At 64.7% G+C, this 24537-nt stretch overlaps 1 protein-coding gene across 1 annotated transcript; it reads right to left on the bottom strand.

Annotated features, from left to right (window-relative positions):
- Positions 1-3758: 3758 nt before the first annotated feature.
- Positions 3759-23369, bottom strand: PPM1F (protein phosphatase, Mg2+/Mn2+ dependent 1F). Its single transcript, XM_052654639.1, has 8 exons — positions 23322-23369; positions 18691-18941; positions 14007-14146; positions 11366-11568; positions 10780-10968; positions 8943-9086; positions 7367-7460; positions 3759-6795 (listed from the first exon to the last, which is right to left on the bottom strand). Exons 2-8 carry the CDS (start codon positions 18885-18887, stop codon positions 6488-6490), a joined length of 1275 nt encoding a protein of 424 aa, XP_052510599.1. The 5' UTR covers positions 18888-18941; positions 23322-23369; the 3' UTR covers positions 3759-6487.
- Between the last annotated feature and the right edge of the window lie 1168 nt (positions 23370-24537).

Raw genomic sequence — 24537 nt, 5'->3', positions numbered from 1 at the left:
AACCTAGACAGCACATTAAAAAGCAGAGACATCGATTTGCCAACAAAGGTCCATCTTGCCAAAGCTATATGGTTTTCCCAGTGGTCGTGTATGGATGTGAGAGTTGGACTGTAAAGAAAGCTGAGCGCCGAAGAATTGATGCTTTTGAACTGTGGTGTTGGAGAAGACTCTTGAGAGTCCCTTGGACTGCAAGGAGATCCAACCAGTCCATCCTAAAGGAGATCAGTCTGGGGTGTTCAGTGGAGGGACTGATGCCGAAGGTGAAACGCCAATACTTTGGCCACCGGATGCGAAGAACTGACTCATTGGAAAAGACCCTAATGCTGGGAAAGATTGAAGGCGGGAGGAGGAGGGGACGACAAAGGATGAGATGGTTGGATGGCATCACCAACTCAATGAACATGAGTTTGAGTAAACTCTGGGAATTGATGATGGACAGGGGGGCTTGGCATGTTGCAGTCCATGGGGTCGCAAAGAGTGGGACATGACTGAGTGACTGAACTGAACTGGTCAATTTTGGACTGTGGCGCTGGAGAAGACTCTTGAGGGTCCCTCGGACTGCAAGGAGATCAAACCAGTCCATCCTAAAGGAAATCAGTCCTGACTATTCATTGGAGAGACTGGTGCCGAAGCTTTCAAATGATTTCTTTCAATTTTTATTCTTTTTAGCCTTGCCATGTAGCCTGACCCCTGAGCAGAAGGGGTTATGATCAGATGGCAGAACTTCCAAATAGGAGGGGAGTGACCGCCCACATGGTCATTTAGGGCCAAGAACAGGAGTCCAACTTTGTCCCCTGTTTCTTCAGAAAAAGTCACTCAGTGGTCCATATACGTATCATCTGCCCATTCTCTCTGGTAACCAAGGAAATGCAATGAAAACTACTCGAGTTCAACCCCTGGGCTGGGAGGAGGGCATGGCAACCCACTCCAGCACTCCTGCCTGGAGGATCCCACGGACAGAGGACCCGGGCGGGCTATACGTAGTCCACGGGGGTTGCTAAGAGTCGGACACGCCTGCAGTGCCTTAGCACACACGCAACCAAGGAAACGCAGCAAAACCACAAGCAATGCTGTTGCACACGCCATGCTGGCTGCGCTCAGCCGTGTCCCACTCTCTGACCCATGGACTGTAGCCTGCCAGGGGCCCCTGTCCATGGGATTTCCCAGGCAAGGAGGCTGGGGTGGGCGGACATCGCCCACACCAGGGGTTATACTCCTTACATCGGTGGAATTAGAGTCCGATGGAGGTAAGGACGGGGAGCGTGGACTCGCCCTGTGTGCCAGGGGCCGCCGCACGGCACAGGCCCTTTGCATAGCCCTCGGCGGGGGTGAAGATGCGTCCTGCACCCAAGTGGTCGCCCAGCCCGCCCCTGGTACCGGGCTCTGCAACTGCCGTGTTGAAACTCCTGACAATTTATCCCAGGGCCCCATGTTTTGCTCTGTATCAGGCCCTGCAAATTCTGTGGCCAGTCCCAGCTGGAGGTTCCACTCCTCGGTACGTGGGCACCCGGACCCTGACCGAGGATGTTCACAGCAGCTGTTTCTGCAAGAAGCCAGAGCCCCCCCTGACCCCAACACGGATGAATCCCAGAAGGACACCATGAATAACAAGGACAGGGAGCAGAACGCAGCCAGCAGGGGCCCGGTCAGAACAAGCAGGATGAACAGGCAGTGTCAGGAGACGCACAGGCGGGCAAGTCCACACAGAAACCCTTTACAGCACGAGGCAGAGGCTGGGCAAGGTTGCTCCCAGGTTGGCTGATGGGCCCATAGTTACGATCAGTTACGTCTCATCTGTGACTTTGCTTCTCATGCGTTTGTGTCAAACGCTTGATGGAAGAACCGGCCCAGGCTGGATGAGGGGGCCGTGACAGGTGGCCGTCCTTGGCGGGGACACGCAGGCTGGACACAAGCAGCAGCTGCCTAGAACCAGAAGGCCGGTCACACAGAAGGCCAAACTACACAACGGACCTCAAGAGGACCAAACTGCAGCCTGTTTCCATTAGGTGTGTCCACGCGGTCCCGACTCCAAAATCTGTACCTCGTACATGAAATCTGTTTCATTTCGGCAACTTACTGTTGCTTGCCTTTCTGGGCAAAACGGTGAATTTCATTTTCAGAGGTGGGTTTTTTTTTTGGTTTAATTTCTAAACATCTACCTTGGTTGTTCTGTTGCACACCCAAAGTCTTGCTTTCCTTCTCCTTTCCAAGTTCTGTCCTGCCTGTCATTTCACTTTCATAATTTAGCAATGGAGGGGGAAGGGGAGGGGAAGGGGGAGGGGGAGGGGAAGGGGGAGGGGGAGGGGAGGGGAGGGGAGGGGAGGGGAGGGGAGGGGAGGGGGGAGGGGAGGGGGGAGGGGAGGAGGCAGGTGCCCCAGTCGAGCTGTGAGGAGCGGTGGGAAGTGGTCTCAGGAGCAGCCTCCTGGGCCCCGGCCTGGCACCGGGCAGGACCCCCGCCGGGCCTGGGTTGGCCCTCAGGAGTCTGCACGCACCCCTTGGCCCTGGGCACCCAGATATCCAGGCCCGAGTCCCCCAGAAGCAGAGCTGGGATGAAGTGCAGCTATATGGGTGGGGCTGGCTGAGGGTCTGTCCTGACTGGTCCAGAACCAGGGCGGGCATGGGGCTCCCGCATCCTCTGCAGGGACTCGGGGGGGCAGCGCTCACCGGCTCTCCCCGCTGGTTCCCTGCCTGTATCCCGGCCTCTGGGGGCTGCCAGCAGCTCTCCCGGGCTGGAACCCTGACCTGGTGGGTACAAGGCCCAGTGTCTGGTCCCCGCTGGCTCCCAGCTCTGTGTGTGTGTGTCTCTGCGTGCACGTGTGCACACGTCCCCCATCTGCCCGCAGCCCAGTTTCAGACACGTGAGGCCGCTCAAGAGGGAACCGTCAAGACAGCCTATGCTTAAGGAGGAGGCTGCCGGCACTTTCTTCTGGGAGCCAGGAGGCGGAGGGGGCGGGCAGGGCGAGACAGATGGCTGAGTGGGTGGGCTGCTTGGGAGCCCCAGCCTCCCTTGGTGGCGGGGGGTAGACAGATCAAGCTGCCTCCCTTGCTGGGGGGGGGGGTTTGGTTCGGAAGGTGGGAGACCACTGCCCCGGGCCATGGAGCCGGGGGCAGGCACGGGGAGCTCAGGGCTGATCCGGGAGTGCCTGGCAAGACCCATGGTGACGGCTGGCAAAGGCATGGCATGGGGGCGGCCGGGCTCCCTGCAAAGCACCAGCACCACCTCCCACCCCATCTTGAGACACTTGGGCGGCACTGGCTCTGAGTGCCCCACACGTGATCGACTTGCATGCTCCCCACGTTCGAGAGCTGAGCTCAGCCGGAGCACAGAGGACCTCCCGTCTGAGTGCGAGGGCGGAGGGCCTCCAGCCTTGGCCTCCCCAGGGAACAGGCCCCCAGTGAACGGCTCTCCTGCTGCTGCGGCCCGTGGGCTCAGGGATGGGAAGCAGGCTGGCTGGTGGCTGGGGCGCTGTGGGCCGGCAGGGCTCTCCCGAATGGCCCGCTCACTCCAGGACTGCTGGATGGCCCCTCTCGCGTGTGTGCTCTTTGTGGCCCCGTGTGGTCCGCCAGGCTCCGCCATCCACGGGATTCTCCAGGCAAGAATACTGGGGTGGGTTGCCATTTTTTCCTCCAGGGGATCTTCCCGACCCAGGGATGGAACCTGCGTCCATCAGCAGCTTCCAAAACCACATCCTGATGGCTGGGGGACAAGGAGGTAAGGAAGCTGAAGAAGGCAGGACTCCGGACTTGGTGGAGGGGTTCAGAGCTTGTGGTTTATTGACATGAGCATGGGGGCCCTGGGACTTGTCCCTCAGATGGGGAAACCGCCACCCCGTCTGGGAACCCTTCACATGGAACACCACTTCCAGGAAGCCCGCCGAGATGCCCACAAATAAACCCCTGGCAAGGCTGCAGGCACATGTGGAGCCTTGGAGAAGAGTGCAGGCCTCCGGGGATGCCCCCAGGGCTGCAGCCAGAAGCAAAGCCAACAGCTCATCCCACCCAGGCCTGCCTGATCCATTTGGCTCGGGGCCGGGAGCAGTGGAGCCGTCCACCCTCCCTGGGAATACTGCAGAAGTGGCCAGGACACCCGAGTCCACGGTGGAGCTCCAGCTGCAGGGCACGGGTGACGGGGAGGGAGGGCCTGAAAGCTGGCCTGGGGAGGGCAGGGGTCACCGGTAGCCGACTCAGGACCCCAGACTGACAATCTGCGCCTCTCCCTTGGGGCCGGGCCCCTGCCCCTCTGCCAGGCCTGGACGCTGAGGGGGGGCTGCGTCGAGGGGCCCCGCCTGCCCGCCCCTGCTGGCTGCAGAGCGGCCCCGCTGGCAGAAGCAGGGCTCGGGGCTCCGGCTGCCGTCTTCCTCACAAGGCGCCGGCACCCATAGCTCGATTGTTCCCCAGCCTACTTGACGCCAAGAGTAGACACTGACGGTACTTAGCCACGCCTCCCTGCGGGCGGGGAGGGCTGCTAGCCCTGGCACCATCGCGCCTGAGGCCCCGGGCAGCCCCATGCCCTACCGAGGGGGCCGCATAGTGACCAAGGAGCAGAGCTGGGATTGAGGGGGGCCCGTGGATCCTAGACCGGCGCCCCTGCTGGGGGCCCTCTTAAGACCGTGGCCTGAAGGGGCAGTGGGTCAGGACTTGAGGAGCCGACGGTGCCCAGTCCAGGTTGGGGGGGAGGGGGACAGCCCTGCGACCAGGCGCTGCAGGAGGCCAGCCCCTCTCAGCGGGAGAACAAGGGGCGTCCCCTCGACGACCCCCTCCCCAACCTGAGGGCCAGCTGACCCGTGCCAGGAGGGCCTGACGAGGGGCTTCTGGCTCCCGGAAGGCGAGACCTTCAGGTTAGATGGAGTGACACCTGCTCACTTGGCCACCAAAGCTCTGAGCTGCAATGACCAGCTTAAGAGGCTTCTAGAGCGAGCCCGGGACCCCGCTCAGCCGCTTCATTCCTGCTGCTGGGGCTGGGGGCTGGGGGCGGCAACACTGAGCCTGGGAACCGGCCTCACGAGGGGCTCTCAGCCCCCTCCCTGGGTGAGGAGGCCCTGGGCTCCCTTAGTGCAGCCTGTCCTGGGCCCTGCTGCTGGGGGGACTCTGACCGCTTCCTCCACGCACCCCGCAGCCTGGGGATCCCCATCCTAAGCCCCTCCCGCGGCCCAGTCCCCAGTGACCTTCTCTGAAGCCTCACCTAAGTCACCCACCACACTTCCCCACCCATCATGAAGATCCTACGTCCTCCGGCCAGAGGATCCCCCCAGCCCCACTTCCAACTCCACACCAACTCGGGGGGAGCCAACCTATCACGCACTTCCTGAAGCCTTGGAGCTGCAGGGGCCAGTGGGTGACGGGCAGAGGAGGGCAGCGAAGGCTGGGACCGGAGCCCAGACTGCCCTCTGCTCTCCCGCTGCCTCCAAACGCGGCCGGGGCCCCTCGGGGGTGCGTCCTGATGAAACCAACTCAACCGCTGACACGCCAGGCCCTCTGAACATCCCAGACAGCAGCACGGACCTGCCGTCAGGTGGAGCTCGGTCCCTTGGCCTGGGGTCCAGAGACTGGGGGACGGGACCATGAGGGTGGGGAGGCAGGTGGGGCCGTGGTCACCCCAACTCTGGAGCCCTGAGGTCTGGCCCAGGCCGTGCAAAGGCAGAAAGAACTCTGCTGGGGAGAATTCTGCTCAAAATCACGCCGCTCTGACAAAACAAATCCTGCTTTTGTTAAAAAAACAAAAAACTGAAGTGTGCTCCGGGCATCCATCCCAGCCCAGCGGCCCCAGCCTTGCCCATAGCTGTTTAAGGCACTTGAATGGCTTATTTACACCACCTGGAAAAGGATGTTTCTCAATCCTGATTGAGAGGAAAAAAAATTTCAGTAATACTGCAAAAGGAGCGTCTCACAAAAAAAGAAAATCAATACTTAAAAGTTTCCTAGGGAATAAAATAACGTGTAACTGCTTAAGTTGCATGACCCACGGAACCTCTCGGCACTGACAGGACGTGGACCCAACCTGAAACACTGCTTCTGAAGGAAACGTTTCCCGGGGAGAAGACGAGCAGAGACGGGACAGGCGTCCTTGTCTGGGCGTCCCCTCCTTGGAGCGCGAGCTGCGTGTGGGCACCAGGGGGCCATGGGTGGGCACCCCGCCTCTTTCCCACGAGGCCCACCCTTCGCACTCAGGTGCCGGGAGCCCCGGGCACCCCCCAAATCCTCGGTCACGGGCAGTCGGGGGGAACAAGAAACCTCTGTGCGGCGCCCAGGGCACTGGACAACGCCTGCGGCCCCAGCGCCCGGCCACCCCGAGCACACGCCGGGTGTCTTTGGTGTGGCTGCGGCCGCCACCCGCAGCCTGGGCCCCGCCCCCGGCCCCTCCAGGGCCGCTTTCCTCCAGGAGGGTGCTCTCTCGAGGCGGTGGGGGGCATCGCCTGCCCGCCTCCTGCCGGGTCCTAAGGCATCTGTGGGGGAGGATCACGGGGTGGGGGGCGGGGGCCCGCGCCTCCTAGCTGCTCCGCGGAGTGTCAGGCTCTGGTTCCAGCAGGTCCTGGGGGGCCCGCAGGAAGACCACCACGACTGTGATGTTGTCGCGAGAGCCCCTCTCGCGGGCAGCGGCCACCAGCTCCTCGGCCACGCGCAGCCCGCTGCCCCGAGGCCCCGCAAGGTGGCTGCGCACGAGGCCGGCCACCTCCTGGTGGGGGACCACGTCGAAGAAGCCGTCGCAGGCCAGCAGCAGGTAGTCCTCGGAGCCCGTCAGCTCCCACGAGGCCGCGTCCGCCTCCCCAGACACGTAGGGCTTCTGGAAGACGTCCCCTGGGCCAGGGGAGGGTGGTGGGGAGGGTGGTGAGGGCCGGGCGCCTTGCTGCTGCCCTGGCCAGCCTGTGGCCACCCCACCTCCAAGGCACGGCGGCTCACGGGGCACACGGCTGCCGAAAGGTAGCTTCGTGCGGCACCAAGTGCTCTGGGCAGAAGACAGAGCAGGCCGGTGAGAGGAGGGGCTGGGAGGGGCTGGGAGGGGCTGGGCCCCTGGCGGGGGGGGTAGAGAGCCAGGAGGCATTTCTTCAGCCCTGGGCAGAGACAGAAGCCCCACAGTCACTGGAGGCCGAGGGGAGGAGACGGAATGCTACTTGGTTTTTAAGCTAGAAAACGTAAGGTGGCCAGCCTCCTTTACAGACCGCCCCAGGGTCAGCGTCAGCCCTCACGGGCTCAGCCAAGGGCCTCCCCTGGGCCCTCCCGAGAGACTGTCTTAAGGTGACTGAAACTGCCGTTATGTAGCTGGGAGGCAAGCTGCTAAGGCGTCTGCATGTGTGCCCCGGGTTCACCCGAGCCCCTCCACAGGTGACCCTGCCGTGCCGGGCCCCTTCCCAGCCCCTGGCCTCCTTACCAATGGCTCTGGACACAGCCAGGGTCCCGTTGACCCTCCAGCAGTCCATGTGTGACACGAAGCCGCCCAGTGCCTCAATGCGGTCCTTCTCATCCTGTGGAGACAGCCAGGGTGTGCCCACGCCGCCCGAGGGGAGGCCAGCTGGCATCCAGGGCAGCGCTGGGAACCGTGCGGCGGGGAGGCAAGCCAAACCACCTGAAGTGCCCCGCTGACGCTGGCTGAAGGTGCCAGTGCCGAGGCGGACGCGCGCCCCGTCCCTGCGCAGCTTTTCGGGCTTGGGGAACATGCTCGCGGCAGCGGAGAGAGCCAGGGCCCAGGTCGCTGCGGGGCCCTCCGCTGCCGTCTCTCGGGGACGCTGTGCCTCCCCTGGGCAGGGCTGGGTGACGCTGAACAGGCCCTGGACGAGCCCTGGGCCCCTCTACCCGCCATACCCCCGTCTGGCTCCCTGGAGCTCCACCACGGGGCTCCAGGCCTGAGAGGACCGCACAGGCCCGGCCCAGCCTCGGGCCCTGAAACTGTCTCCAATCTCTGGAAGCTCCCCGAGCAGAGGCGTCTCCAACGCGGCTGCAGTCACCCCCATGCCTGCCCTGCAGCTCCTGTCTCTGCCCCTGCCCGGTCCAGGCGGGGTATCCTGGGGCACGGGCCCCCCACCAGCCCGGCCACCCTCTCACCCCAGCCTCCCCAAGGCCCAATCCAGAGCTGTTGGCTGGGGGTGGGTTCCCGCGGCTCCGCTCATCCAGGGCCCTGGCCACTGCGTCCTCCCATGGACCCCACCCTCCCAGCCCACTCACCTGTGCCCCCCACTTCTGAGGAGGCTCACCCATCGCCTGCCACCTCCCCCGTGCAGAGCCTGGAGCTCCACAACCCCACCCCTGCTCAACTCACAGGTGGGTGGGTGTGTCCTGCAGCCCCTCCAGGCCCCACACCCCCAGGGAACATCCCACCAACAGCTCCAGGGCCTCAGGCCAAAGGCACGGCCGCCCTCCTGGGTGCCAAACTCTCCCAGACTCTGCATCCCTGAAGCCCATACCCTTCCTTTTCGCCCCCCTCGCCTTCACGGGCAGGCCCTCCCCAGAGCTGCCCGACAGCCTCCCCGCGACCCGGCCCCCAGCTTGTCCTCTGCTGGCCCCGCTGTTCTGGGAGCTGCCAGGCTCCCTGCCAAGTGCATCCTGGAGTCTCAGCGGCAGCTCCTGCTCACGCACCCTGCCCGGCCTCCGGCAGCCTGCTGGGCCGCAGCAGCCGCGGGGTCTGCGTGTGTTCGCATCCCTAGCGCTTCCTCGAGGCCCGCTGCCCCAGGCTTGGCCCCGCCCAGCTCCAACCACACGCCACGCCCGCCTGAGGCCTCCCCACCACCCGGTGCACCCCGCCTGCGTGTCAACCCTGCCTCCTGGGCCACCTGCCAGCAGATACCAAGCTCCGTCCTGCAGCTCTGGGCTCCATGTCGCTGAGACAGGAAGGGCTCTGTGAGATTCCTGGCAGCCAGCACGCCCAGCTTTAGGGGACCCGCTGGGGCGGGGCGGGGCGCCCCCCCTCTGGAGGAGCGCCTGGAGCCCCCCGAGAGGATGGGGCCCCTTACCTGCCGCTCGGGTCTGTGCGGCTCCATCAGCTTCACTGCCTGACCCTGCTGCACCAGAAGAACCTGGGAGTCCCCGAGCCAGGCCACGTGCAGGGTGTTGCCCGCAACGAGCGCGCACACGCCCGTAGTGCCACTCTGCAGCCGCTGCAGGGAGAGGGCGCACGCGGGTGAGGGGGGCGAGGAGGCCGCGGGCATGTGCCCACCCTGGCCAGATGCCCTTCCCTGGAACGGCGCTCAGTGGCAAACACGAACGGACCCACGCACGCGGGGACCCCACAGCGTGAAAGGGGCGTCTGCATCAAGTCGGCATGCACAGACGCTGCCATCTGCGACATCAGAAAGCAGATGGCTGGGGGGTCCACGGAGCAGGGACCACAAAGGCTGGAAGGAACTTCAGGGGTGACGGGGATGTCTGTTACCGCAGTGAGGGGCACACGGGCACAGAAACACGTGCCAACATCCCCCCAGCCGGTACTCTGGACACATGGAGCCTGTCACATGTCAATTACACCTCAGCAAAGGTGAGTCGGGATCGTCACGGCCTGAGCTAAGCACCTGCTGCAGGGAACTCTTTCTCACTCCTGGGTGCCTGGGCGCCCACCCCGGGGTCTCGGACCTGGAAGCTTTTCTGTTCAGATGCAAAGTCCAGCCTTGCTGAGGGTCTGTGCTCAGACTGTGTCCCCTTCCCCACACCCCCTCCGGAGACACCTGGCTGTTTCCAGGTCTCTAAAACCATCTTAGCATCCACCCTGCGCGGCTGGAGGACCCTGAGGTGCGAGGGGAGGCGAGGTGGGCAGTCAGGTCAGGAGCCAGATGCCCCCTTTCTTCTTTCAGAAACAAACGGTGGGTCGGCGTAGCTGCCAACACCGGCAGTCCGGGCGGGCCTGCCTAGGGAGCCGGGGGCGGTGGCTACAATGCTGGGACACTAACACCTTGACTCTCTGTCTCAGCGATCTGCGGTCGGTCCCCTCACGTCTCCACGGCAGAAAGCGCACGCGCTGCGATGAAGGCTCCAACAACGGGGTTTTTAGCAACTAGCTGTTGTTTCAGGAGCCTGCTGCGTTCAGACATGACGCAGCTGCCTGCTTGCAGATGAGGGCAGAGCGCAAACCCAGCCTTTATCTGCACCAGGAACCTGACAAGTCACGAGACTTGCCTCCTCACTACGTGCACGTCGCGGAGGTGGTCCGGAACCAAACCCTTGAGGCCTCTGAGGTCTGCCTGCCCTGATCCTGTGCTTCGTTTTTTGCATTTTACGATGTGGAGACAAACCGAGGGCCTTCTGAACCCTGAAGCGGGCTCTCGCTCCCAGAGCTAACTCCAAGAGAGCGCTAGTGTCTTCCCAGACGCGCTCTGTGACCTGCTTGAGCCGGCCGCTCTGGGCCCAGGTCCTCAGCATTTCCATGGTTCCTGGCCCAGGCCATCTTCCCTGCCCTGATGGCTGGGGACCGCCCTGTGGGCCAGAGCCCCTAGGCCTAGTCAAACCATCCGATTCTCAGCTTGCCGCGGTGCCTGCCCACGGGAGCCAAGCCGTCCTTTGTCCCCTGGCCGACCCTGCAGGCTTCCCGCATGGCCCTGGCATGGGGTGGCGTCTCCTCTTGGGAACCACAAGGAAGAGCCCGGCACCTGTCATCCCGCCGCCCCTGATGACGAGACAGTCTCGCTGCCCGCCCCGTGAGGCCTGCACAGCCTCTGCTGGAGAGAGCCCCACGTGGGTTCCAGCCACAGGCCCGTCGAGGCAGGAGCGAGGGGATGCGCTGGCCAGTGGGCTCCGGCGGGGGCCCTTCCGCCGCCTTCCTCGCTGAGGCCCGTCCCGGCGCCCCCACTCCGCGCTCACCTCTCGCCGGGCCTTCCGGAGGAACATCTCGTCGGTGCAGCGGAAGGCCGCGCGGAGGGCCTCCGCGGGATCCGTGGCCAGCTCTGGCCGGCGGGCGGCAACCGCGTGCACGTGCACGGACGCGTACCTCGCGGCGTCCGCTCCTCCGTGCCCGTCGAACACTGCGAAGTAGGCGCGCTCTACCGAGTCCTGGCGGGGAGTGCGGGGCGGGATCACGGCCTGGCCGCCCCGGGCACTGGGGGACGCACAGCCTTGCCACCAGACAGGCCGAGCTGGGGGCGGGGGGGTCTTGGGGAGGACGACCCTCGGGAGCCTCAGCTTCTGCTCTGGCCTGGCTGCGGGGGCGCGTGGACAGGGGCAGAGGCCCCAGGCGGCTCTGGGTGGGTGGGTGGGGTGCAGCTCAGCAAGCAGGGGGCCGAGTGGGCAGGTCCCGGGCCTCCCCAGCCCAGCTGGGTGGGGACGATGAGCCCGGCCACCCAGTCCCCGGCAGGTGCTTATGGCAGCGGTGGGCATCCCACTTGCCTGGGGCTCCGGCCGGCGGCCCCGCTGGGCACCAGGGTCCCCTCCCACCCCGGGCCCCACTCACCTCCAGGCCGAAGAGCAGGTTGAAGGCGGGGAGGCATACGTGCCGGTCCTCCATCCTGCGGCGGGCGTTGCGGATGGCGTGTGCGGAGACCAGCCACTGCCGCTGTGGGGCCCGGGCCGCCGGCGGCACCTGTTGCTGCCACTGGCCACACGCCTGCCAGAGGTGGTCGAAGAGGCTCCGCGCCAGGCCCGCCGCGTCCAGCACTGAGGGGCAGGACAGGGCCTGTTAAGGAGGCACCCCTGCGGACCCCGGGGCTCCCTGATCCCACCCCCCTGCTTCCCAAGACCCCTGGAGTCCATCAGCCTGACTGCCCGGGCCCCTGGGCACGGCAGCCTAAAGACCCCCGCTCACAGCCTGTGTCACCAGCTACGACATGCCTCGTTTGGAAACACACACGCACACAGGAGCCCCTGCCCGACTGCACGGCTGCACCCCCAAGGAAAGAGCCAGAGACGCAAAGATAACTTAAGAACAAGTACAAGGCCGCCACTGCTGCTGCTGAGTCGCCTCAGTGGTGTCCAACTACTAACTGTGCATTAATGAAAAACAATACACATCCAAAAACAGAGTAAATTACGTCTGTTTTCCCAATGAAGAATTAAGAATTAAGCTGTTATTCTCGTACACAGCACCCCGGACAGCGGCCAGCGGTCCTAGTCTTGCTATTTCATCGGTCTCCAAGACGTTACCACTGGGGGACAAAGATGAGAGGGTCCTCACTGCCACTTCTCACAACTGAGGCCACAGCTACCCGAGTGTCAAGTTTAATTTTAAAAAGTTCAAGGATGGAACAGAAATCGACCTTGCAAGCACATGAAGTGCTTACGTCACAATCTTTTTGAAAAATCAACACTAAGGGAAAAAAACCGTGAAAATAAGAGAGAGGGGAAATTCCACATTTGATCATGAGAACGTGAACGCCTCTGACCCATGTGGGCCCAGAAGATTTCAGAGGCAGGACAGTCACAGACCCCACAGGGTCAGCAGAGGATGTCTGCAGGGCAGGGTCCCGGGCCAGGCTTTTCCTTAAGGATACTGTTTGGTGTTTTCCCCATCTCCCACTGCAACCAGAGGCTGGTTTTTGTTTTGGGGGCTGTGTGGGGTCTCAGTTACTGCACGTGGGATCCAGTTCCCCGACCAGGAAGTCTACCCAGGCCCTCTGCATGGGGACCGTGGGGGTCTCAGCCACCACCGGGAATCCCCGGAGCTGGTTTTCAAACAGGTCCATAAACGCTGACACTTTTCCTTGCGGAGTGGGGCCCAGCTGTCTGGGACGGGGCAGGCAGAGGCTCCCCCTGCCCTGCCACACTGGGTCTCAGTCACACCTTTGCCCACAGCAGGGGTTCTTAGAACTCCCGAGCGATGCCAGTTTTGCAAGAATGGCGTCGAGGGACAGACTTGCCTGCGCTCCACTCCCATGACGGGGGTGAGCTGATGAGCGTGGCGGGCCCAGGCCTGCTTGGAGGGCAGGGCGGGCTGAGCCGGTCCCCCGGCCCTGGCGCTCGGAGCCCGCAGGCCTGGCTCTGGGCTGTGAGCCGCGCCTCCTTTGCGCCAGCAGGTGGTGCTGGCTTCCCGCCGAGGGGCCAGGGGCATTTGTGGGCTGGCGGGCAGGCCTGGCAGGGGACAAAGGCGGTCTATCATCGCCTGCCTGCCAGCCTTGGGGCAGGCATGCGTGGTGGGGCTGGGCTGGAATGCGGCTGGGCGGGGAGCAGGGAAAAGGCCACGTGTGTGTCCCTCTGACCTGCATGTGGCACTGATGCTGGGGGATAGTAATCATGTCAGGCGGTAGAGGTGCCAGGTAACCCCCTGTAACATATACGGAGCAAACCGATGCACTGTGCGCTCACGTTACACGGCGAACATCAGTTGTGTCTCAATTAAAAATAAGGACAAAGCAGCTGTGGGTCAGGAAGGGGCATGAATGGAGAGACCTGAGGAGGCTCTGGCCGCCTCCTCCCCGGGGCTGGACCCTGGGACCCACCCTGTCTCCCGGCAGGCATCCCACCCGACCCCCACACCCTCGCCAGCCCGGCGAGCACGCAGGAACCCAGGCCCTGCTGACGGCGGGCCCAACGGACGCACCCCACGGCCTGGCCCGAGGCTGCAGTCCCGGTGCAGCCTGAGCTGACCTCCACCCTGGGGGAAAAGCCACCAGGAGAGCAACAGAAGGGCCTGCAGAGCAGGCCTGCCTGGCGGGAGGCTCGCTCCCGGCCGGGCGCCTCCGGGCTCGGGCTGCAGGCTCGGGAGCAGGGCACTGCTCCCAGGGACCCCCAAGTCACCACCCGGCCGGCTTCCCAAACCTTTGCAGCTGAGACACGGCCGGGACTCTGAATTTTCCACCCCTGGACCCCACGGCCCTTGGACCCCGCGGCCCCTGAAGTCGGCTCCCAGGTCACCCCCCACGTGTCGTGCAGAGGTGGGAGGGCAGGCCCATGAGGGCTGCAGGCACCCCGGGCTCCTCTGGACAAGGCTGTCCACCGCCCAGGCTGCGGGGCTCGTCCTGCACGCTGGGGAGGCCTCTACTGGGGCTCAGACTCTGCCACCATCGTGAGCCTGGCACTGCCCACCAGCGAATGGGAAGGAAAGGGTCCCCCGCAGCCGGTCTTCAGCTAAGCCCCCGGGGCCCTGAGGGGGAACTCACGTGTCACAGGGGCCTTCTCCTCCGCTCTGTCCCCGTCCTCCTCCTGCTCCGGGAGCTTCCTGAACTCAGAGAGGTCTGACCGCAGCAGCTGGGAAACTGCCTCGTGGGCCAGGCAGGCGGCGAGTGATGGCGGTGCGCTCCTGGGGGTGGGGGCCTGGAGTGAGGGGCCCGTTCCTCGCCGGAGTCGGGACCCTGGGGTCTGCCCCACACTCCAGGGACAACCCCGGCCCCCTTCCCCTCAGGGCGGTCCTCTGGGAAGGAGTGGCGGCCGCTCGCACACTGCCCGCGGCCAGGATGAGCAGGTGGACCTCGGGCCCTTGGGGAGCCAGATGGCCGTCCAGGCAACACCGCTTATGGGCTGGTGCCTCGCTGGGGCTGCTGGGAGGGGGGCCCACGGACGCGTGGGCTGAGTCTACTGGACAAACGGCCCGACGCCCAGCCTCAAGACAGCTCCTGGTCCCCAGTACCAGCCGGGGATCCCTGGGGGTCGGGGAGCCCTACGAATCGAGTCCTGTGTGTTAGGGTCTAAGCCCAGCGCCTTGGCACGTGACCAGGTGTGGAAGCTGGGCTGTTGCAGAAACTACCAGTTATGACGAGATCATGCTGGCGTCCTTACTGAAGGGGGAAACGGGGGCAGAGACCCCAGGGAGACACCCTGTGAAGACTGCTGAGCAGATCTCCAGCTGAGGACAGCCAGCAACAGCCAGAGGGACCGGCCCTGCAGACACACGGCTCTGTGACCCCGACCTCCAGAATCTTGGGACAACACGGCTGTCGTTGAGGCTGCCCAGCCCGTGGCGCTTCGTCGCCATCACCCCAGGAATCCGGGGAGTGCCACACCCATGGGCTGTGAGCCCCCTTCACTCGGGGCCCCGAGGGAAGCAGGCCGTCCAGGCAGCTGGGGAAGGGGGCTCTGGGGAGGCGGCTGCCAGGGTGACAGGGTCATATCCTTGGTGTGGCCAGAGAAGGGATGTGACGCCATCTGACCAGGCTTTTTCAGGCCGGCCTGGCCTTGCCACGGAGGGTGGGCCTGGCAATGGACCGGAGGGGTCGGGGCTGGTGTGTTGGGCAGGGGACCGGGCGGATCCGCAGTGCGTCTCAGGCTCCCCAGAGGCCAAGCGGCCTGGGGCAGGTGGGCAAGCAGTCTGGGTGGGAGAATGGGGTGGGGCAGAGCAGCTGAAGAGGGCTGGGGAAGTAGAGTGATGCCAGGGCAGCCACCTGGGGTCGAATCTGGGAAGCGAGACCTGGCTGGCTGGTTCCCAGGGCAGACAGGCTGCACAGAGCTGAGGGTCAGCGCAGGCCAGGGTAGGGAGCAGGAGGGGCCAGGAAGCCTCCCAGCAGAAGAGGGTCGTGTGGGGGTTCTGGGAGGCTTGGGGTGGAGAGAGCGAGGCCAGCAGGAAGCAATATGGGAAACTCTCACCACGGGTTCCGGGGTGTGCGGGCACAGCCCCCAGACTCGAGGACCGGATCCCACCATGGAAGGCCCCAGCTCTCTGGGCCCCAGAGCTGGCATCCTGGCCTGTCCCCAAGGCCGGGCACGCCCAAGGGCAGCTAGGCACTGTGCCGGGCAGAACCAGGCCCTCCCGACGGCTGGGCGGGGTGTGTCTGCCTGGGCAATCCTTGGTGAGTCTGCAGAGGGCCTGAGGGAGCTGCTGGGATGAGTCTGTCGTCTTTTTATAAAAATGAGAAGCTGACTCAGGGGCGCAGCCTCTGGAACCCGCTTTTGAAAAACAGCCAGCCGAGACCCAAGGAGTGTGCCCCTCAGCCCTGTGGGGATCTCCTGCCTGGAGCTGGGCCCCCCTGCACGGTGGGGAGAACTGCTTCTGTTCCCCGGTCCCAGTGCGGGGCGAGGCTGCACGGCTTCCTGTGGCCGGAGCCCTGGTTGGGGGTGGGGGGTCAGGGAGATGGCTTCCGGCCTTGGGGACAGGACAATGCCTGGCCGTGGGCCCCACCCGGTGCCCTGAGGCCACCAAATACTCCAGCGAGCATGCCTCACGACAGGGACCAGGTACCCAAGAAACGAGAACCACTCTGGGCCACTGCCTGCTGGGTTCCCGGGGAGCCTGCAGGCCCGCGGCAGAGATGGAACTTCCTCTCAGTGACTACGGGGTCCAGGGGGCCTGGGACTGACCCCTGACGATGAGCAGGAGGAGGAGGCTCTCACGCAGGATCCGTTCACAACCGGCACGCTCGGGCCTGGACGGCCAAGCGCCTGCACACGGGCTGCTGGGTGTGCGGGTGGGCGCTGACCACCAGACGGCAGACACACAGGAAAGAAAGGCTGGGAAGGACGAGAGCAACGGAAAGCAAGTCCATTCAAACGGCTGGAGGACCTTCCCTGCTGGGGGCCTGGGTGCCATCCCTGGTCGGGGACCTGAGATTCCACAGGCCGCGTGATGCAACCAAAAAGAAAAAAAAAAAAGCTGGAAAATAGGACTTTTAAAATGACGTATTTGAAGACCCTTCGAAGGGCGTCCCTGGCTGCTCAGTGGTAAGGATCCACCTGCCCACGCAGGAGACGCGGTTCGGGCCCTGGCGTGAGACACTCTCGCGTGCCAGGGTAGGGGGTGGGTAGCTGGGCCCCCGTCAGCACGACTGCTGGGCCTGTGCTCCGGAGCAGCTACTGAAGCCTGCGCCCCCGGGAGCCCCTGAGCCACAGCAAGAGCAGCCCAAGGCCTGAGCCAAGAGCAGCCCCCGCTCGCCGCTCCCGGAGACAAGCCTGTGCAGCTCGAAGGCCCAGCACAGCCGGAAACAACAGAAACACCGTTTAAACAATCGGTCAAGGTTGAGAATTCCCTGGCAGTCTGGCGGTTAGGACTCTGCGTGTCACTGCCGAGGGCGAAGGTTCGATCCCTGGTCCGGAACTGAGATATCGCTGGCTCTGGGGCTGTGACCCCCGACCTGTCACCCGTCACCAGCTGCAGGCCTGCACCGTCTGCCCGCGTGGACCCCTTGGGCCAACCCCCGTCTCCGGCTCAGGCCCCTTCCTGGGCAGGAGGGTCCTCTCACCCTGTTCAGGCTCGGCAGGGACAGTGGCCCAAGGGGCTGCTGCGGGCTTGGGGCCCTTGAACATCCCTTCCACCCCCCGAGTGCCACTGTGGTGCCCGGCCCCTCGTCTCACTCCCCCGTCCAGCTCCCCAAGCCCCACTGTGGCCTCAGCTGGCCCCAGGCCCACTCAACTCCCCTGGTATGCCTCTGAACTAGTTCCCCAAAGTAAGAGCAGCCAGCCTCACCCTCTGCACATGCCACGTGGACGGACAGGCCACCCGCGCTTTCGGATCCACGGCCGTCACGCCCCCGCGGCCGACTGGACAGGCCTCGGGCCCCTCCCAGCAGGCGCCGGGGGTGCAGGGCAGGAGCTGGCCTGCCTCCAAGGATGCTGAAGCACTGGGGGTGCGCAGTGACGGGCGAGGCCCCCGGGAGGGATGAGGCTCGGAGGCCGCCTTGCCCCCCAGCCCCACCCACGACCCTCTCCCTTGGGCGGCCCGTGGCTCTCCGTCTCCCCAACTTCTGCTAAGCTGCTCACATCCCTCTGACCTCATCTTCGTGGCCTGGGCAGTGGGGACACGTCTACCACCACTGGCGGCTGGGTGGCTGGGGGACAGCATGGCCTCAGGCCAGCCTCTGAGCCTCTGCCGCCCCGTCTGTGAGAGGACAGAAAGGGGACGTCGTACCAGTACCCACGAGGGGCTGGACTGAGTCTCCCGGGAAGGCTCGCTGAGGCCCCTGGTCAGAGGGGAGCCTGTCGGGGAGCAGGGCCCCGGCAGGTGGGGGACGGGCGCCCTCACAGGGAGGCAGACACAGATGGGCAGGGTCCCAGCGCGCTCACAGCCGGGCCAGGCCCGTGCCAACAGGCCAGGTCGCACGCAGGGCCCGCCGCACCGCAGCCGAGACCAAGGTCGGGGCGGCCCTGACTGCTGGCCGCCTGGGTGCGCAGATGGGGCCCTCGCGTTGATCGAAGACCCCCACCCTGCAGGCTGCAGCCCCGGGAAACCGAGGTGGCTGGTGGTGGGGGGATTCCCATGTGGAATGTGACTGGCAGGAGTGGAAGGTGCGGGTTCAGCCGACAGGATGGGGGTCACCGTCCTGGGCTCCCCGCCCCGCCCCTGGGTCCCTGTCGGGGTCACGGTCCTGTGGCCCCCCCGCCCCTGGGTCCCTGTCGGGGTAACGGTCCCGTGCCTGCCCCCGCGTCCCTGTTGGGGTCACGGTCCCGGCTCCCCCAGCCCCTGGGCCCCGCTCCCTGCACGCTGGGTCCCTGTTGGGGTCACAGTCCCAGGCCCCCGTCCCTGCACGCTGGGTCTCTGTTGGGGTCACGGTCCCATGCCCCGCCCCGCCCCTAGGTCCCCGTCGGGGTCATGGTCCCGGGTCCCGCTCCCTGCACGCTGGATCTCTGTTGGGGTCACGGTCCCGGGCCCCGCTCCCTGCACGCTGGGTCTGTTGGGCTCCTGGTCCCGGGCCCCCCCTCCCTGCACACTGGGTCTCTGTTGGGGTCACGGTCCCAGGCCCCCCTCCCTGCACGCTGGGTCTCTGTTGGGGTCATGGTCCCGGGCCCCCCTCCCCGCCCCTGGGTCTCTGTTGGGCTCCTGGTCCCGGGCCCCCCTCCCCGCCCCTGGGTCCCTGTTGGGCTCCTGGTCCCGGGCCCCGCCTCACCCCTGAGTCCCCGTCCCGCACCCACACCGCTCACCGGCTGCTCAGGAAGCCCAGTGCCAGCTCGGCCAGCTCGCCCTCCGCCTCCTCGAGGGTCAGCACCGGCCCCGGCACCTTCCATGGCAAGGGGCTCTCCGGGCTCAGCGGAGCTGGGAAGTCGTGGAGGAGCGCGTCCAGGAAGCCGGGGGTCTCCTCTGCTGTCTGGCCGCTCTGCTGCGGGGCCCCCGCAGCCATGCCCAGGGCATTGGAGGGGCAGGGGAGCTGTTGCCGGGGTCCTTGGTCTTTTCTCTGCGGGGAGACGCGAGGGTCAGCACCTGGGGCTGGGGGTGCCTGTGCCCACGCCCTGCAGTGCTGAGTGCCCACTTTTCCCTGCTTCCTCTTGAAAGCCAGGGCCACACCAAGACCAGGGCTCCAGGCGGAAGGGCAGGGCCACCCTCCCTCGCACGCAGTTGGTTCTGAGGTCCATGTGGGAGGGACAAATTCTGATGGGGGACCAGGGGGCCCAGAGGGGTGGCTTCTGGAGACAGAGCCGGGGGGGTGGTGCAGAGGGATTCCGGCTAGAAGCAGAAGGCGTGCTCCTGGCAGAGAACAGCCCGAGCAGGCAGAGGCAGGCAGGAGGGGGGCCGGGGCCAGGCCCCGGAGGCAGGCAGATGCAGCCTGTGGCCGGTGCAGGGGGTCCATGTGCCCCGGGCGGCCGCCAGAGGCAGCCCCATGGTGCAGCAGAAGGCTCCCCTGGGACACTCGGGGCCTGGGGAAGGTGGTCAGGCCTTATGTCCTCCCAGGAGGAGTCCCAGGCCTCCTGAGGCTTAAAGGGCTTGACCAGGGGGTACGTGTCCTTAAACATCCTGACTGTCCTGGGCTTTGAATGGCTGGAGGATGGGGGTCCAGGGACCCCCGACCCTCTGAGGATCAGAACTAGCTCGGCATGAGTCTCTGGGAAGGACAGGTGGGTGCGGGCTTGGGGGAAGGGAAGCAAGATGGGTGATGAGCGGAGGGTCTGGGGGGCAAAGGGCAAAGAGAGGTAAGTTAAGAAACACGTGGAGCAGGAAATGGCAACCCACTCCAGAGGCCTTGCCTGGAGAATTCTATGGACAGAGGCTATAGTCCATGGGGTCACAAAGCGCTGGACACGACGGAGCGACTGGCACACACACGCCCCTTCCGTGGCGGTGGCGCTGCCCTCGGGTAGAGACGTGTGACTTTAGGAGAAACACGAAAGCGTGACTTACAACGCACTTTCGTATTTAAGGAGAGAAGGTTCTGGGGACAGGCTTCCACTCACGGTCAGCCCTCCCATCTGTTCACAAGTGAGGGAACACCGCGCAGCCCCCGGCCGCAGCGTGAGAACGATGCAGGGGACACCGGCCCGGCCCCCTGCAATTCCAAGCCCCGAAATTGCTCGTGAGATGTGTCATCAGGGTCAAACGGGCAGACCGCCGCTCGCAAACCTCCCAGGACTGGAGGGAGGCACACAGCGGAGATCCAGAACCTTCACCTTCCACCTCGCTGCCAGCGCGGGGTTGGGGGTGTTTGGGGGCCAGGCCTGGGGACGCTGTTCCCCAGGCCTGGAGCCCGCTCCCCTCTGCAGCAGCTGAGCCTGGGCTCCGCTCTGTGCCCAGCGCCCCTTGCCCGAGCGTGACTGCCCCTGCGGGGTGCTGGCTGGCGACTCTCCTCAGAGGGGCAGGTGGGCATTACCAGCACCCCAGGCTTGCTTTCACACTACCCGGCAGGACAAAGGGCCAGAAACGGGCAGGACGCGGCGCGGCCTTCCCCAGGACACCCGGGGAAAGGGATGGGGCGGTCTCCCTCCTGCACATGCTCTTCTCGACCGGCTCCGGGACCCAGGGCGCATCCCACGCCGATGGGAGCCCAGGCCAAGACGGCAGGGGGGAGGCAGCCCTGGAGGGCGGGCCGGGGCCCTGGGCTCTCCCGGGACCACCCGAGGAGCCGGTCGGTGAGGATGGAGCCTGGTCACCGGTCAGCAGGCTGGCAGGATGCAGCAGGGCTGGGCCGGGTGTGAGCACCGGTGGGAGGGGCTGGTGAGAGGCTGGGGCGGGACCCAGGCCTGAGGACCTGTGGGGGGGGCGAGGGAGGGACCCTGGGCCGCCAGCCCCCGTTGCCATCTGCTCGACCAGTCTGGCCCAACATGGCCCGTGGCCAGGCCCTCCCACTCTTGGCATGAGGCCCCCCAGGCGCTGCTTGCAGTGGAAATAACAGTGCTGCCACCAAATACCCACAGGGGCCAGCGCGGTGCAGGCCACTAAGGGGGCTCTGGCCCCTCCTCTCACCCCCAGAAAGGGCCAAGCCAGCCACCCAGGGTCCCCGTCACAAGCCTGGCTCCCAGCCCATTCCTCAGGGGCTGCTGACCTCGGGGGGCTGGCCGCTCCCAGACCCCTCCCTCATTTCTGTGCCCAAGACCCCGAGACCCGCACGCTCTGCCCCACCTCAGCCGAGAGCCCCACGAAGTCCTCAGGGCTCTGCAGCCCTTCCGCTCGCACCTGACCTGTCAAAGTCCCTTTTCTTTTTTCCATTTGAAACATCTGCTTTCCTCTAGTTTACCCGTCTTGACTTAGAAGCTCAGCTCGCATGTCTGTAAGCCTGGGTTTTTCTCCACCACATAGACAAGGCGGCTCCTTGTGGAGTCCTGCCTGACTTCGCAACAGGAGGGAAAAGAGAGAGAGAGCCTTAGGGAAGGAAAACCACACCACTGTCACAAAGGACTGTCTTCACTGTTCCTGCAAGTGGAGGAGAGTCTTATTTCTTCATTTCTAAACAGCCAGTGGGAAGAGTACGGTGGAAACCTTTCCAGATCTTTCCTATGTATGTGTTTTCTTCTGTTCAATACATTTAAGGTAAAGGAACGTGTATGCTCCGTCAAGTCTGACTCTGGCCCCATGGACTGTAGCCCGCCAGGCTCTTCTGTCCATGGGACTTTCCAGGCAAGGATCCTGGAGTGGGCTGCCACTTCCTACTCCAGGGGATCCCCCTGATGCAGGAGTCAAAGCCGCGTCTCTTGCGTCTCCTGCATTGACAAGTGGATTCTTTGCCATTAGTGCTACCTGGGAAGCCCGATGTAAAGCATACATAACACACAGTTTATCACCTCATTCACTTTCAGTGTGAGTTTCCCTGATGGCTCAGTGGTAAAGAACCCACCTGTCAATGCCAGGGATGAGGGTTCGATCCCTGTGTTGGGAAGATCCCTTGGAAAAGGAAATAGCAACCCACTGCAGTATTCTTGCCTGGGGAATCCCCGTGGACAGAGGAGCCTGGCGGGCTACAGTCCGTGGGGTCAGCAAGAGCCAGACACGACTCAGCGACTAAAGGGCGACACGTGATGTACAGCGCGTCCTTCTACTCGTCTCAAGCGTACGGTTCTGCCGCGTTGGGCACACTCACGTTGTGCAAACACCGCTCTCACAGGGTTGACTTCTCATGAGATTGTAACCTGCCCCCCGCCCCGACCCGGTCTCCGGATGTAACAGCACCCTCTATGCGGGGCCCCTTTGAACACAGCTGCTGGCAACATGAGGGCAGAGAGGCGGGTATCAGCTTCCTCCCAACACCCTCTGCAGGTGCAGCCTGAGGCCTGGCCCTGGCCCCTTAAAAGAGGAAGCCAAGACACTCGGTGGAACGCGGTGGGCAGCAGACAGGTCCTACAGACAGTACTGGCTCCGGGCCACATTAGAAAGGAATTCTAGGAATGAACCTGCGGAGGTTGGCCTAGCGGTCTGCGTCCTGTTTACCGCTCACGACTGTGCTGACTACAAGCCTGGACTCAGCCGCTCTGCAGTGAAGACACAGGCTCCAGGAGGGCCAGCAAACCCCCACAGAGGCTGCACAGGCAGGAAACGGCCAGGCCGGAATCAGGTGGGGTCATCCCGGCCTTTGTCATTTCCAGCTCAGCGGCAGGGGAAAAAGACTTGATTGTGACCGTCAGCCGGATGTGGCAGGAAAGGCTGAAATGAGCCTCCAGTTCTACGGCCGGCGCCCCGGGGGGCACAACTCGCCCTCGGAGCCTGCCCCAGGGTCTGTCAAGAGGACCTGTGTCACTCAGCACGTGTCCCCGCTGGGTGCCAGGCTGCGGGGCAGGGCCCAGCGCTGTCGGGAGGTGCTGTTAGGCCTGGTACGAAGACCCCTACTACGGCCAGCTGCCACGCCCCTGCTGCACAGAGAGGCTGAGGGGCCCGCCTGAAGCCGCGCAGCTGCAGCGCGGGGCCTGCGCCTGAGGTTCCATCGCACACGCGTCTGGCTAACGCCGCTGCACGCAGCCCGAGGGCTGGCTGGAAACAGAAACACTGGGATACACTCGGGGCCGGGCCGGGATCGGGGGCCGCCGGGGCGCAGCTGCGGCCCGGCAGAGGTGCGGGGGGCTTGCTGGCGTAGGGGTTTGGGCCAGGGTGCGGAGGGGAGCGCGGGACCCCGGGCAAGCGGGCGCGTTGCGCCTCGGCCCCTCACCGCGCGCCCCGGCTCGGCCCGGAGCTCCCCGCCGCACCCCCGGGCGCGCAGCCCCCTGGCCCGCCCCGGGGCCCCGATCTGCAGCCCCCAGCCCCTCGCGGCCCCCAGCCCCTGGCGACCCCCCAGCCTGCCCTTCCGCCCCCGCCGGCGCACCCCTGCCGTTAGCACCCTGCCCCGCGCCCCGCGCCCCACGATCCCTGCCGGCCTCACCCTCCGCCGCTCGGCCGCTCGGCGTCCGCCTGCCCGCCTGCCCGCCGCTCCGGCCGGCCCCGCCCACTTCCCGTCCGGCCGGCCCCGCCCACTCCGTCTCCGGACGGCTCCGCCCACTTCCCGTGCGGCCGCGGCGCAGGCGCAGTCGGGCACCGGCCGGCGGGGCCAGCCTCTGCTGCCCCCTGGCGGCCATCCTGGCGGCCGCCGCTGCAGGGCGCGCGTCTCCGTCGGCGGCGGCCCGGTAGGTGGATAAAGCAACCCCTTCCTTGGGGGCGCCCAGACAATCGGCAGCTTGCACAGTCGAGAGCGGGTCAGCGGCTGGTGGAGCGGGGGTGCCACCCGACACTGCCCGGGGCTCACGACCCTTCCAGGGACCCTTAATTTCGTATTGCCACAAACTGAGACACAGTATCTGCAGGCCTGGAGGTCGGAAGCCTGCAGGGTCTCAATGGCCTACGTTCAAGGGTCATCAGGGTGCCCTTCCTTTCTGGGGGCTCTAAAGGAGAGTCTGTTTTCCCTCCTTTTTCAGCTTCTAACTGCCCCGCCTCTTTTAGCTCATGGTCCCCTACCTTCAGAGCCAAGAAGACCCTTGTGATGACTTTGGGCCACCCAGATGAACCAGGGTTATCTGTTCTAAAGTCAGATGACCAGCCCTAATTCAGCCTGCAGCCCCGGCTCCTCTTCACCAGGTCACCTAAGGGCAGCACAGTTCCAGGGCCCAGGACCCGGACATCTTCGGGGGGCCGCTTCTCTGCCACCCTAGAGGCCAAGGGAGAAAACGGGGCCATTCTACACAGCTTGTGGGATACTACTTCCCCAACCGGGGATCCACCACGTCCCCAGCCATGGAAGTGGGGAGTCCTAAGCACCGGACCGCCATGGAATTCCCTGGAAGTATTTTAACACCGAAAGATAAAGAACGTTTAGGTCGAAGAAAATGTTTTAATATATAACATGAATATGTTCATCTTTATATCAATGCAGTTGTGAAGCATAATATAAGCTTTTTTGGAAGAGCCCTCAGAAGCCCCACTGGAGCCCTGCCCACCTGACCTCCAGGTGGCACACGGCCTGTGCCTGGCCCAGGAACTAAGATTCACTACCGGGAGTCTGGAGAACTAAGAGTGGGCCGGTTTGGAAGGACAGAGACTGGGTAGGGGTGGATCTAGAAGGCAGTGGGCATCTGGGCAGAGAAGGCAGGGTGGGGCCCCTTCTT

This window comes from Budorcas taxicolor, chromosome 17 (genome assembly GCF_023091745.1).
Source record: "Budorcas taxicolor isolate Tak-1 chromosome 17, Takin1.1, whole genome shotgun sequence".
NCBI classification, from domain to species: Eukaryota; Metazoa; Chordata; class Mammalia; order Artiodactyla; family Bovidae; genus Budorcas; species Budorcas taxicolor.
The sequence above is the reverse complement of the archived record's forward strand: the minus strand, read 5'-3'. Positions and strand labels throughout refer to the sequence as shown.

Coding starts and splice junctions, on each gene's coding strand:
- PPM1F (XM_052654639.1), bottom strand. CDS start 18,887: ATGGCTGCGGGGGCCCCGCAGCAGAGCGGCCAGACAGCAGAGGAGACC. Junction 14,147..18,690: donor CTGGGCTTCCTGAGCAGCCG/GTGAGCGGTGTG, acceptor CCCCACCCCCAG/GAGCGCACCGCCATCACTCG. Junction 9,087..10,779: donor TCCGGAAGGCCCGGCGAGAG/GTGAGCGCGGAG, acceptor CTCTCCCTGCAG/CGGCTGCAGAGTGGCACTAC.